This window comes from Tenrec ecaudatus, chromosome 7, assembly GCF_050624435.1.
Source record: "Tenrec ecaudatus isolate mTenEca1 chromosome 7, mTenEca1.hap1, whole genome shotgun sequence".
Taxonomy (NCBI): Eukaryota; Metazoa; Chordata; class Mammalia; order Afrosoricida; family Tenrecidae; genus Tenrec; species Tenrec ecaudatus.
The window spans coordinates 132,425,297-132,440,141 of NC_134536.1; the positions used below are offsets into that span (position 1 = coordinate 132,425,297).

Here is a 14,845-nt window from a genome sequence, read left to right on the forward strand (position 1 = left end):
AAATGGCCTTGGGGGTGGGGGAGTGGAGTGGAATTGCCTTTGGCCTAGAACGACTGATCCCAAGGAAGGGAAGGACGCAGGTGCATAGATGGCTCAAAGCAGAAGGGACACAGGTGGAAAGTTCACTTCCCTTGAGGTCCAGACACATGAGTTGATACCCCCGATCCTCTGGTCTACTCGTGCGATAATAAACAAGATACTGAATCTCATCGATAAACGTGGGGTGTTCATCCTAACACGATGGACGGGGGTTGGTGACTATGAAGTGCTACGCAAAAAGGGGGGCGGTTATTTGGGGAGGGATCTTGCCACATAATTTTGCGGCAGCAGGGATGTTGGTTTTTGTGGTTTTGAAGGTGGGTTAGCAATGGTGGAAGGTGACCCAGGAAAGGATGGGAAGCCAGCTCAGGAGAGGCATTTGTCACTGATCTCAGAAAAGCACTGGTTCTCTTGCTCTTGGGACTGCAATCTCCTTTCATGGGAGGAAGATGTTAAAGGTACAGAAATCCACCCAATAAAGCCCCCCGGATAATACCCAAGGGGGGAGAAAAGGTCCACCAGAACTAGCATGATCCAGAGCAGGGGTCCCCAAACTATGGCCCGTGGGCCACATGCAGCCCACTGACACTGAGGACATTTATCTGGCCCGCTAGATGTCACCCCCCTTTTTTTTACTTCAAAATAAGATATGTGCAGTGTGCACAGGAACTTGTTCATAGTTTTTTTTTTTTAAAAAAATACTATAGTCTGGCCCTCCAACGGGTTTGAGGAACAGTGAACTGGCCCCCTGTTTAAAAAGTTTGAGGACCCCCGATCCAGAGAGACGCCCTCCCTGGAACCCACCAACGCTGGGCCCACCAAACCAGGAACCCCCTTCCCTTCCCCACCAGACTCCTCACCATGTCAAACCTCCTGGCTAGCTCCAGGTCATCCTCATTCCGGACCATCTCAAAGAAGTCCAAATGCCTAGACAGGAGAGGTGGGAAAGAGAAAGGGGACATTAGAGTCAGTAACACCCGGCGCCCACCCCCTGACTATCTCTGAATGTTTCATTCAGATGAAGGACCCCCTTCTTCTTCTCCAATTTGATCTTGTCCCAAAGGCATCCCACAGAGGCGGAAATCCACTCAACTATGAGCATTCACGTTTTCTCACAGCAGGGCCCTGGCCCCGGGAGTGAGGGAAAAGGAGCTGTAGGACCAAAGACGAGGAGAAGCCAACGTGGCTGAATCATGCACGCAGCCTTCCCAAATCCTCCTGCTCCAAGGCAGAGCCAGGAAGAAACCATCTGCCTGGAGGCCAACACTCTGCCTCCGTAGAACCCTGGGCCCCTTGGTCAGAGAGGCCGACCCGGGACCCCTTCATCTTAGATCAGAGTTTCTCAATTTTGAAACGATGAATATTTCGGGGTGAGAACATCGCTCAACTTGTCGGTCATGATGGGACTGTCTCGCTCGCTGCAGGATATTCATCAGCGTCCCTAGACTCTAGCTACTAGAAGTCAACAGCAGCACCTCCCCCTCAGCTCCAGTTGGGAGAACCAATGTAGGTCTTTGGTCAAATGTCCCCAGGGGGTTAAAAATATCCCGAGTAGAGAACCACTAACCTATATCTATCTTCCCCAGTGTGGTCATGCTGTCCCCAGGTCAGTACATAGAGCTCATGGGTCCTCTTTTCTAGCCTCCTCAACCCCACCCCACCCCCCTTGACTCAACCCCAAAGAGCTCCATCTTCTGCCCCTTAAGACTCCATGTAATAAAATTGCTTGTACTGATGGACAGAACCAGAGGGAGCTCACTGATCACACAGAGGAAGGGAATGGTGCCCTCCAGCCAACAAGCCCCGCTGCAGCGCGTGTTTTGGCGGCCATCGCTTTGCTGGCAGAGCACAATGCGGAAGCTGAGGCTTCCTGGGCTGCAATCGCAGCCATCAGGAGTGGCCCGCACCATCCGCTCAGAAAACCAATGAGCACACCATGTGGTTTCAAAGGCCCCGATGGCTCAGTCCATCTGTGGTTGTGTACTACTGGGCCTATTTGTCTGTAAGATCAGACAGGAGGCAAGGAGGCCAGTCAAGAGGACAGTAAGAGGCATAGGTAAGAGGTAGGACAAGGTGGTGGGAGAGCGGTCCACCTTCCCACACAAAGAGAAAGCAGATTCAGCAGCTCTGCTGGCTCCTGTGGGAAGGCTGGCCTTAGCAAAGGTCTTGACCATCGCACACCTGCCCACGGGTTTGCAGTAGGGGTGGGTGTCTTGGTCCTTACTTGTCCAGGATGGCATTCTCGTGTTGCCGGAGTTTGTCGATCACGGGCTGTATCCCCAGCATCAGGAACTCATACCGTAGATGGAGGCGGAACTCCAGATTATCCTGGGGGTCACCAAGGGAAGACTCACCAGCTAATTCAGAGACCCCCCTTCTCAGGCGCCTCACCCCGGTCCACGGGCTTGCATCTCCTGCAGCAAACTTACTTGTTGCTCTATCAGGTCCCAGCGCTCTGAGAAAGGGCTGGAGGAGGCCTCCTTTGACCGACTGTGATGTTCCCCTAGAGCAAGCCCACTGCCCAGCTTCTTTAGGGTCTCCTGCCCCATTTCCTTCAACTCCCTTCTCGGTTTTCTCTTTGCTCTCAGCAGAGAGAAGACAAGCTTTGGAACCTGACCTATCTTGCTTGACATCCCTGCTCTGCTCTTTAAGAGTCTTGTGATCTTAAGGAGCTTTGGGTTTTCTCATCTGTGATATGGGAACAATGGGGTGACTTACCTAGAGGGGTGATATTCGTAACAATGACCTGGGGAGTTATAGATGTCAATGAGAGAGAGATGATGTCAATGAGAGAGGGATGATGTCAATGAGAGAGAGATGATGTCAACTGTAAATAACTGGCTCTGGTAAGAGTGATGGTGTCATCTTAAAGACAGATTCATCCTCATTTAACCCAATCCAATGGGACCGGGTGCACACAGATGTGCTGGCAGACCAGAGGGGTATGGAGAGATCTGTTCCTTCTCGCCTTCAGTGGTCGGCCTGAACTGGAGGGGGTCTGATGACCTTAGAATTGGTGCATTCCTTGGCCCTTCAAGATCTTCTTCTAAGGCCACGATGTTCTATCACCTGAGGACCCCACTGAGACCCCACCAGATGGAAAAATAGAAGCCACACTCCTGTACTGGAAGAGCCAGTCTAGGAGCCAATCCAGCATCAGACCAATAGAGCCCAAGACAGAGGAACCAAGTGCTTGCTCTCCTGCTGTAAATAACCCCACCACCTGGGCCACCAGCCACATCCAAGCTCGGTGATCGTCTATGTTCTCTGTCTGTGGCACATATGATGCATGGTGCCACCTCTGCAGGAAACTCCCCACGAGTGCTTGCTGGTGAAGACACCCCTCCCCCACAGAATTACTCCTTGCCACAACTTTCTAGAGCCACGGGTTGGCTCAAACAAACAAACAAAAGACAGAACTCACCACTACTGAGTCAATGCCAACACATAGTGACCTTATAGGAACAGAATAGACCTGCCCCTGTGAGTTTCTGAGACTGTAATTGCTTATGGCAACATCTCTCTCTGATGGAGAGGCTAGTGGATTTGAACTGCAGACCTTGTGGATCACAGCCCAATTTGTAACCACTATCCCAAGCAGGTTCCTTACAGATTAGTTAGGCTCTGGGATCTATGCAGGCCAGGCCTGGCTGACATCATGTCCCAAGTGAAGGTGTCCTGTGGTTATAATGGTAATCAGAAGATGATGGCAGTGACAGCCACACCAACCCATTGCCTTGCCCCCTCCCTCCACTACTCCCACCAGGAAGCACTCACCCACTCTACCTGCCCCAGACCCAAGGTGCCAGGGGACAGCAAGAGCCAAGAGCCAGGGACCTCACCTCCCCAGCTCCAGCATTGAGGACAGCATTGATAAAGGACATGATGGCTGTTTTCAGGTTCACTTCTTCCCGGTATCGCCCCAAACTTCGGTCCAGCTCATTCAGTAGTGTCTGGAGGGAAAGGTCAGGCAGATAAGGAAAAGCCAGCCTGGAATATGGCAAGCCTAGCCTCTGAGTCCTTGTTCCTCTCATTCAAACTCCCGACAGTGGCCCACCCATTTTCTCTCTCTTCTTTCATGTATCCCTAGCTCCTCTGGGACTGCCTCTAAAACACACCTCTGTCAAGAAGAGCTCTTTGTCTCCCTCCCCTCCAGTCTTGGTACCGACTTAGCCCTTCTCCACTCCACCCACACCTTTGATCCTTGCACACCACCTTTCGGCCCCTTTGCTTCTTCTGCAAAGAGCCAGGGGTCCCCTTTCTGCACCAAGCAGGTGCTCAACCTTGTTTGATGGCAGAATGAACACATAGTCCATGCTGGCAAATAAGCCAAAGACTTGGTGATGGCAATTCATTTCTACAGAGTATTTGCAGGGGGGGGCGGGCACTAAGACACTTGAAGCTCATATGTCCTGTCTGGCTCACTGGTGCTTTTCTACTGCAGGGTCAATAAACAGGATGGCATGCCATTGGCCTACATTCCCAGGACTGGTCCTGATTCCCATAGTGGGCACTGATGTGGCCACAGGGTCTCCCCTTGACCCCAGCAATTGCTTCCAATTCAACAATTCTTAAGTGAGGTCCTATCATAAGCTAGATGCCGGGCACCATGTAGAAGCCCCAAGAGAAAGCAGATCAACATCACAGTCTCATGGGGAGCCCCAGGACCCTTTGTCCAGCCTAACTTTCATTGAGGGTTGCAACTCAGAAGGACCCCTCATGTCTTCTCGTGGGACCCCTCTGGGTCCCAGTATTCTTCCTGTCATTTTGAGCCAACAGCCCCCCTTGCAGCCCACGTTACCTCTCCATCCCCTCAAGTCTCTGTCACAAGAATCCTCAGCCCTCACCCCCGGGATGGTAACCCCCCACATCTGCCTCACCCCCAATCGGGACCCCTGCCCCCCACCAGGCTCCTCACCTGGAAGCGCGTCCGCTCGGCCGCGTACACCTGGTAGTGCAGCATGGCCCGTAGTACCTTCTTGTGGCCGCCGGGCACGAGGCACACGGCGCCCAGGATCTCCAGAACGGCCACCTTGGTCTTGCTGTTCTCTGTGCGCAGGCTCTGGGCGATGGTGCTGATGGCCTCGGGCTGCGCCAGAACATGCGCCCGGCCCTGGGAGTTGTTCATCAGGGCCTTGATGCAGCCAATGAGCGAGGTATGGACGCGGCTCTCACAGGTGGCGTGGTCCATGCTCCGGAGGAAATTCAGCAGACAGGTCAAGCCCTCCAGCTCGATGAAGCGGGTCACAAACCTGCCCATTAGCAAAAAAAAGATACATACAATGCCTGGCATCCGCATACGATACCAGCTCCTTTCTGCCAAGAGTGACCCCCATCATCTGCGTACCACTGCACACTCCGTCCTACCCCTGGTAGCCGCTAGGTTCATTCAGACATTTCATCTCAAGCACGGAAATCCATCCTCTCCCCCCTCATGGGAGACGAGCATACATCTGGTTTGTATGTGGTGTCTATGTCAAGAAGATGCCCGTAGCCATTAGGACGGCTGTTAGACCTAATTTCATCTCCAGGAATCCTGAAGACTCATCTCCATGCAGGCTAAGAATGAAGAGGATGACAGGCAGATCATGAGAAGGTCTTCCAGATGGAGAGCCCATTGGAGGGGCTGAGTCAAGGGACCAAGTCTGAGAAGCTGTTGGTTCAGAGAACGATCTTGAAGGTCAGTAGAAAGCATCTAAAAATCACTTGGTGTGTGGGTGGATTCTAGAGTCTCAGCCCCCCTGAAGGGATGGCACTCGGGGGGCCATGAACTTGGAGGGGGAAAAGAAAAATCACACTTTTCCTGTTTGTTACTCTCCCTGCGATGACTAAGCGCTTCTCTTTCACGATCAGTGCGGGCAGTCAGGGCTAGTGGTATTAGGTGAGCCTGTACCTCTTAGCACCCAAGGACGCCACAATAATTTTCATATCAGATGTTGGCTGTTGCTGGGACCTCAAAATCTCATTTAAGTCCTCAGTATGTCAAAATGGTGGTGGTTACTTATCCGCTGCTAGCTCGGGCTGCTTACGGCATAGCGAGGCACATTTATTGCTATCTCACAAATTCTATATTTTAAATAATGTAATGGGTTTATTTTTCAAAGCCTATCCATTTTATTTTATTATGTAAAACCATTACTCTGCTAAGTGGTCCATCGTTGGCACCCGGGTACTGCAGCCATCCATCTCTGTCTGTTTCTCTCTCTCACTCCTTTCTCTCTCTCACTCGCAAAGGTTTAGAGCCTTTAATTTAGTAAAATAATTAATGACCCAGAGAAATCGTCATAAAAGCCACGTGGGAATATATAAAAACTCATGAAAAAGGATCTCTGTGTGTATTGCCATGCTGTACAAGCAGGCTTATTAAAATAAAAAGAGAAACTCACAAATCTGGACCTTTTTGTTTTGGTTTTCATTTCCTTCTGTTACACACTTGATTATTATTATTCTGCAACATTTTCACAGCCTCTGTGCGTCAATCTTGTGAACAGAATTTTATGAACGGAGGGTAAAACAGGCATAGAGGGGGCGGTGAGCCCGGCCACCTTCAAAATGAGTGAGTGTGGGTGAGTGTGCCCAGATGAATGGGTTAGTCAGCAGACTGGGCCAACATGCCCAAGTGATTCACCCTGTGTGGCCAGGGTATTCGTGTACACACACATACACTCACTCGGTTACTCACTGTGAGTGTGGCCAGGCTCATCTTTACACACGAGGGGCTGCGAGAAGCAGGAAGTCAGAGGTGTGACATCACCCCTAGTCTTCCTGACCGTCTCTGCACCCTGTCCCCATTGCCAGATCAGTACCCCACCCTGGAGAGTAAAGCATAGAGGGACAGGAAGTTCTCATTCGCCCTGAAGTTGTTTTCCAGGGCAAGCCAGAACGCACTCACACACAGACCCCCCAAACCAGTGGATAGCTAGTACATATATTGAAAACTGGCTCTCTTAGGAAAGAACTCCACTTCAAACTCACTGCCATTGAGTCAGTGCCGCCTCACACAATCCTATAACGCAGGGTAGAACCGCCCCATGGGTTTGTGATTATAATTCTTTACTAGAGTAAAGGTGGTTTCGAACTGCTAACCTGGAGGTTAGCAGCCCAGCCCTTAACCCAGTGTGCCACCAGGGCTCCTGATTTAGGAAAGAAAGAGGCTTAAAAACAATCTCAGCACTTCGTGGTGTAACCTCTCATGATAGAGCCCATGCCCAGCTGCCTGTGTGACATCACTGAGCATGACGTTCAGAAGGGATGAAGACCAGCAGACCAGCCTCTAGAACCCCCAGTCTGCAGATGCAATGGATGCAGATTGACTCCCGGGCGTACAGCGAATGAAATGATGCAGAAAAGCAACTAGGGAGCGAGATGGCCCGAGTATTTATGATCTTTGTTTTTGATACGGATGATTTCATTCTGAGTTTATAGAATATCTTTATCAGGCTCAAGTAGAGAGAAAATGTTTTGAAAGTGAGGATGGTAATATATGTACAAATGTGCTTGACACAATGGATGGATTGTGATAAGAGCTGTACAAGCCCCCCCCAAAATTATTAATAAATTAGTTAAGTGAAAATTCTCTTTTGCAACCATAGCGATGCTTAACAACTGGTTTGCAAAAAAAATCCCGAAAAATTAACAGCTAGCCTGGTGAGTCGGTGCAAACCAGTTGGAGCACACCACTGGGCAGACCCTACCTCTAGAGCCTTTGTTTCTCCTGCCCCTTCTTTGGCACCCCCACACTGTGTGGTCTGAGAAGGGGAGAGGTTCTGTCTTTGGGTCACCATTCCCCTGTCCTGGTCTCCCCCCAAGACTGATTGATTCCACTCTAGATGGAAGCTGCATATCTGTAGGCACCATCGCCCCCTGGTGGTGGCAGTACTTTTCAGCCCACACCCACCTGATGCTGCCCCCCACTCCCTATGGGAACACTCACTTGTTCTCAACCTGTGGGGCCGCGACCCCTTTGGGGGTCAAATGACCCTTTCACAGGGGTCGCCTGATTCATAACAATATCAAAATGACAGTGATGAAGTAGCAACGAAAATACTTTTATGGTTTGGGGGTCCCCACCACATGGGGAACAGTATGAAAGGGTGACGGCATTAGGAAGGTTGAGAACCACTGCACTAGATGAACAAGCACCTGCACCCAATGTATCTTCAGGTGAGTCTTCAGACCTTCACTTGACTACATTCGCATTGGTCAGTCTCCCCCTCTGCCCTAACGTGAGCAGCCTGAGCAGCTTCTCAGCCTCTCAGACAGGGGAGGTGGTGTCAAGTGAACTCGAGTGGAATGCTGGGGGTGAAGCTTGTGCAGGATGGCAGCAGAAAACTGTGTGGCGTCCCAGGGAGTGGAGGGGGAGCGGATGGGGTGCGGAGGTATGGAAGGACAGCGGGCGAGGGAAGATGACTGAGAAGTGACACCTCATGGGCTGCGTCCGGAGAGCTGTCTTCAGGTCCTCCACGACTTGGTTCCTCATCTCTGTCTCCTCCTCGTCGAACGCATACAGACTTTGCATCTGTGGGTGCAGAGGGCAGCAAAAGTGACCCTGGGCTTCCTCTTTCCCAATGCCCTGTGTCCCCGGCCCTGCTGTGACCCAGGGACCACACTCCCTTCAGAAAGGGAGGGTCCTTCAGGGTCCAGTTTACTACTATGCGGTGATACAGTGAGAAGGGACTCTGAGGCTCTGAGAAGACCCAGGTTCTGGTCTTGGACCTCAGTTTTCTCATCTTTAAAATAGGGAGAATTGCGGGCCTTGGCCATTTCTCAAGTAGATGGGACATCCATCTAAGCGGGCTCATGAACGTTCAAATGTTTGAGATCTGACTTCCCACAGTGGGGAGGGAAGATGATGAGACCCTGAGAATCATCAGAACGCTGCCGAGACCCAGCCTGCAGGTCATCTGGTGCAGAGGAAAGTCGGAGGACCTATCTGGAGGGATTTCCCCCAACCTCTCAGCCTTTCCATGTGGGGGGGCTGGGTAGGCAGGATGATGGTGGGCTGGGGGAGAGGGACGGCTCACCGCAGCCATGGAGTTGATCCGGTCAATGTAATAGTCAGGCCAGCTGGTTGCCAGCTTGTTGGGGTCCTCCTGCTCCTGGAATGAGAGGAAGGATGGCCCTGACCAACAGGCAAGGTCGCCCAGGACCAGCCGGAGGGTCTGCATTCCATCTGATGTCAGCAGGGGCCTTCATGCCTCAGCTCCGCCCTGCCGGGGTGACCTTCAGAAAGTGACCATGTCGTCGTTGCTTCACAAACGTTTACTCTCGTGTCCAGGCAATGCCATGGGCAAAGGCTGTCCAGGTAGACCTACTTTTAATGAACCATGGGTGCAGTTAAAAAAACAAGCCCAATGCCAACCACTTTCTACAGAATAGGCTATATCTATTCTGGTGATACTTAATAAAATGTAGTGGCATGTCTGTGGAACCTTATGAAAATGTGTGCTTAAACTTTATGCATCTTTTTCCCCCCTTTCCTTCTATTTTATTTCCTGGTAATATTACTCCGATGGTATTTCAGAAAAGCGGTGGCCTGTGATGGTTTGGGAATATGAAATCTCAGTCTCTCAGGTAGTTTGAGGAGCACTTAAATGTAGCATTTGGAATAATACCTAACACATTGTGGTGGTTACATCATATGTTGTCAACTTGACACTTAGGAGCGAGGGGTGGAGTCTAGCCTGTCAATCAGGTTGCAGCTGAATGACCTCATTTGGAGCCTCTAAGTAGATAAATAGCTCACTGGAGGGCAGGACACACTCAATCCCTTCGAGACATTCCTGTTAACAAGACACATGGGGCCCTGGAACTGGAGGAGCCACGTGGAAGCCCACACCAGCGCTGAGAAGCTTCCACCACCACTGGATCCACAAGACTTTCCACCCACTGGCCTTGATCTTCCTGCAGTTGGTATCATTGCATGTGTTTCATGAGTCTGAAGAGGACTTTATAGATTGGTATCACACATATGAGCTCATATCAGACTTATGGACTTGATCTGGACTGGCTGGGATGTTCAATATTCAATTGCTCTTGTATATAAAGCTCTTTCTTATACACATATGAGAGTCTATGAATTTGTTTCTCTAGTCTACCTAGATTAACACCTACATAGTAGGTACTCAAAAAAGAGTAACTTAACAAAAAGAGAGGAAGAGAACCATCCAAGGCCCAGGGTTAGGAAACTCAAGAGTCCTGTCTGGCCTCTGATTTAATTTTAATGATCAGAATTTCCTGAGTACTGGATAAGTGAAGAGCCCAGGCCAGAAGGAAACTGGCTTCCTTCTCAGGCTCCAGGAGGCTCAACCTCAACCTCTCCGTGGAATATGGGCAAGAATGATTGGAGGTAAAGTAGACATTAATTTAATGTCAGTTAAAACGTTAGCCCTCTCTCCAGCCTAGTAAATCTGCTCTGGACATAACAGAGGCCCGGCTCATTCTTGTCCTTGGGCCCTAATCCTTTGAACTGCCCCCTATCTTCTTTCTGTCTGTCTCCTATTTTCAAATCTGCATGAGCACCAACCTCCTCACAGACAACCTCTCTGCCAGCTAGCTGCCCTGGCCTTTGCCTTATCTTCCTCAGCCAGGTCCACGTGGGGTCCACTCTTTTGCTTCGCAGACTCCACATTAGAGAGCAGCGGGGAAGCAGTCTGGTTTTGATCTAGGTAACTTCCGAGTGGACATATGTGTTCAAAAGCTCTGGGACCCAAGGGAAAGAATACTGCCTCTACCCTGCTCTAGGGGTGGGGAGGGGAACCCCATCCCTCAAACTACCTGCATGAGCACACACATGCCCTCCCGCCTAGGCTGGCACACCTCTCTCCCATTCCAAATGTATTTAATGAGCGCCTACTAAATACCCATCACTGTGCTGGGCCCTCGGAGACAGGACAGTCTAGGGCCAGAGACAGGGTGACCACTGCCCTGTGGCAGAACTGAAAAGCTGATCATGGAAGCCAGGGAGAGGGGCATCTAACATAGGGGTGTGTGTGCTTGTGTGTGTGTGTGTGTGTGTGTGTGTGTGTGTGTGTGTGTGTGTGTGTGTGTTGGGCAGTGTTACAGGAAGAGAACATTGGGAAGGTTGAGGGCCTTGAAAGCCAGTAGGGGAATCACACACAATTTGGTTTGAAAGGTGGTGAGAAACAGCTTCGCATTTTAATAAATCATTTACTTGAGCTCTGGAGGAGATCAAATTAAAGGTATTTCATCTTAAATCAATTGGGAAAGTGAGGAATCATGAGGCTTGACTAATTATGCCTGGAATTAATTTTCTTTCATCTATCTCTCTCTGTGTTCTCCCTGCCGTCTCTCTCTCTCTCTCTTTCTCTCTTTCTCTCTCTCTCTCTCTCTCTCTCTCTCTCTCTCTCTCTCTCTCTCTCTCTCTCTCTCTCTCTCTCTCTCTGTTTCATCCACCGCTGTTCCTGCCATGGTGGGCGCACGATAGCATCTACTGAATGGACGGGGAGTGTGGAGGTGGAGGCCACAGCGGCCCTGGCGGCGAACCCTGCGCCGACAGTCAGGGGTCGGAGCTGGTACCTTCTTCTTGCTGCAGTAGATCTGCCATTTCTTCTCCGGGGGCAGCGCAAACACAGCCTCCCGGTTTTTGTCGGTGAGATCCAATTCATCCTGCAAAGACAATGAGACAAAACGGTGTCTGAAACCCAGAGACGATGGTGACTCTGGTGTCCAAATCCAAGCATCGGTCAGCCTCCTTCCCATGGAACACGAGAGCTGACCACACAGTCCTTTTCTGCCAGGAGCACCGTTTCAGTGCCTTTACCTTCATCACGTGCTATGGCCCACGCTTCCTTTACTGAGTATCCCTGGCCCCCTTGCTTCTCCAGACCCGCCCTCCTCTGACTCCAGGTCCTTGTCGCCTCCAGTAGAGCTTGGCTAGCCCTGCTGGCATAGTGGTTACGAGTTGGGCTGCTAAGCATAAGGTCAGTAAGTTCGAAACCACCAGCCACTCTGAGGGAGAAACAAGACTTTCTACTCCCGTAAAGAGTTATAACCTTAGAAATCGACAAAGGGCATTCTACCTTGTCCTGTAGGGTTGCTAGGAATGAGAACTGACTCTATGACAGTGAGTTTGGGGTTGTGTGTGTGTGAGTGTGTATGAGTGAGTGTGGGTGTGGGGGGGGTGTTAATTCTCCTGCCCATGATGTCTTGTCTTTCTGCTCTTATCAACACCTTAAGTGAAGTCTTCGAAGGAAGCGGTTCAGTCTACGGATGGAGTCCTGCCTCACACTCAGATTCCTGGTCCTCATCTTTCTAGTCCTTCCCAGCAGTCCTCTGGCTCCCTCTGCTTCTATGTGGGTCCCAGGATGGGCCCTAGAGAGCCAACGAGGACAAGGAGCTGGCAGAATAGGAAGGACGGACATGCCATCTCAGAGAGGGCACTGATCGGATGCATAGAAAGACAGTGGCTTTCTGCACACAGTCAGACCCCAGTGCCCAGCCCTCCGCCCGGCTGTCTCACATTTCCCTAGAAGTAGAACTGTTAAGTTTCATCAGGTTGCGGGCAACTCTCTAACGCATTGGGGGCAACTAGATGGACTTGGCTGTGCTAGATGGCCCTTACAAAGCTCTCTTCTCTAAGTTTCTTTCTCCCATAGTTCATGAGAAATGCTCTGGCCCCTCAGAAAACTGCTATGGGCCATAAAGAACAGAATGGGTTCTCAGCTCAGTCATAATGGGCCCTTTTCTTATCAAAAGCAAAACTCACACAAGGACAACAGCACATAATATCGCTAACCTTTCTATGCGCAAAAGTCGTAAACAGTGAAAGCAATATCTAAGGAATTATAAGCCCCTAGCTAGAAGGGTTTTAAATCTCAATATCTAAACTCTCTTTTTCCCCTCTCTGCTCTTTTATTCAAGAGGAAATGCTTAACCCTTTCCTTCATCAAGATCAGAACCGTCCAACAGCAAGCCCCAGATAATTTTTTGCGATTTCCCTGTCACATTAAAAAGGCAAAAGAAATGGATGGAATGAATTGTAATAAAATGTTTTATTTAGTCTGGTCGGAAATATTTTCATGTCAACATGTAAAAATATTACCAATAGCCTAACTTATGTATGCTTTTTTTTTTTTTTCAAGAGAGGCCGTCGAAACTCTGAGGCTTATTTCACCTTTGACTGATCTCAGATGAGACCAGCCCCGTGTGACTGGTGGCTGCCGTGTGTAAGAGCAGAGACATGCAGCCCATCAGCATCCCTGCCCTGGGAATGAAAGACACTGCAGATGGGAGGCCACTCTCCACAAACCTCAGGAATAGCCTTAGTCAAGTTTCCCAGCACCTGAGAGAGCGGTTTCTGCAGCATTTCCTCAAGGCCAGAAAGAAAGGGGACATGGGAGCTGTGAGCACCCAGCACAGACTCTGTATGTCTTCGACCTCTGTGCTTTGCTTATTTATGCAGTTAGTTTCACGGGGACTGCCCTGCCTATCCAGCCACCCAAAGAACGCTCGTCTAATCCCCGGGGCTCAACGTCAGCCCCACCGCTTTGTAAATGTCCCATAGACCCAGTGAGAACAATCTCCCCCTGCTTGACCTCCATAGAAGCCACACTCAACATTTCATTCTGGTTATTGATACACTTGTCTCTTCTCATCAGCAGTCTCTCATCCCGGAAGCTATACACATAGATCAGTAACATATCCGGGGACACATCTTTGGCTGTCCAGGAGGCATAGGATGCTGTTGACTACCACTCCCTTTTGAATGTCTCTTCCCTGGGTTCTTCGACAATGACACTCTCTGGGAGTTCCTCCCACTTCACTCATGTTTCTATTTGGGCTCATCTTCTATGCCCGGTAAACATAGACATCCCACAGGGCACCTAACTGAGTCCCTTTCTCTCTTCACTCGATTGCTTCCGTCCAGGTGCCACCTACTCAAGGGCTCAGTGATTATCCCAAACTTTCTCAAACCTGTGCGTTCCACACCCTCAGACTCAACGGTCCTGCGCTACTTGGAGGTACATTAAGTACCATGGACACTTACATAATGTTAGAAACTTACCACAATCTATTTTATCCTTGAGGGGAAAGAGGCACCAGAGAGATCATATAAATTAAACTCATCACCCCACGCCCTGAAACCTGAGTCTCTTCCAGTGTGCCCCCACATCCACCTCGTTTCTCAAGTCAGAAATCTGGGTCAGACTGAATTCCTAGCACTCACCAACCCAACCCAACCCTCTTGTCGTTCCTCCTAACTGGGTCTTGCGTCTGCCTCCCTTGTCCTCAGCCTCACTAGCATCCTGGTGCGAGCCACCCTTCTCCCTAACTTGGGTGGTAACAGTAGCCTCCAGAGAGTCTAACCAGAACTCTTCTTCCACGAAGTCTCCTGAAAGGTCCTTCAGAAAAGCAGATCAGATCACCTCCAGCCCTGCTTAGAACCACCAGTGGCTCCCCATAGCCTTACACCCCAAATCCGTAGTTATTCTGGGCTTCATGGAGTCTTCCCAGGGGACCCAGCTCCTTCTGACCGGTGACTTTCACACATGCTGTTTCTTCCAGGGATGGGGAGATGTGCCCTCTGTCATGTTTGCACACCTCCATGCATCCACTGAACCATCATTCTGCCTTCAGTTCTCATGGGAATGTCCTTGGTTTAGGCAGACCGTCTCATTAGTGTTCAAAACCTGTCTTTGCAGCTCGACTTCACATCCTGGCAGGAGGAAACCACTGCTCATCCTGAAATCCTCCAGGTGAGCCCAGGGCCCAGTTCACAGAAGCTAGAAATATTTTTCTTCTTTGATACCTGAGGCTAGTCTCCTTGTTGTTGTGCTATTGTTAA

General features: G+C 50.3%; 1 protein-coding gene across 5 annotated transcripts in view; it reads right to left on the reverse strand.

Moving 5' to 3' along the window:
• Positions 1-14,845, reverse strand: part of DAAM2 (dishevelled associated activator of morphogenesis 2) — a 137,167-nt gene that overhangs the window by 39,026 nt on the left and 83,296 nt on the right. For all 5 annotated transcript variants that reach the window (XM_075555157.1, XM_075555156.1, XM_075555154.1 and 2 more), the window contains exons 3-9: positions 11,578-11,667; positions 9,063-9,137; positions 8,463-8,557; positions 4,958-5,291; positions 3,882-3,992; positions 2,264-2,367; positions 900-966 (exon numbers count right to left, since the gene is read on the reverse strand). In XM_075555157.1, coding sequence (XP_075411272.1) covers positions 900-966; positions 2,264-2,367; positions 3,882-3,992; positions 4,958-5,291; positions 8,463-8,557; positions 9,063-9,137; positions 11,578-11,667 — 876 coding nt within the window. The remainder of the gene's footprint in view (positions 1-899; positions 967-2,263; positions 2,368-3,881; positions 3,993-4,957; positions 5,292-8,462; positions 8,558-9,062; positions 9,138-11,577; positions 11,668-14,845) is intronic.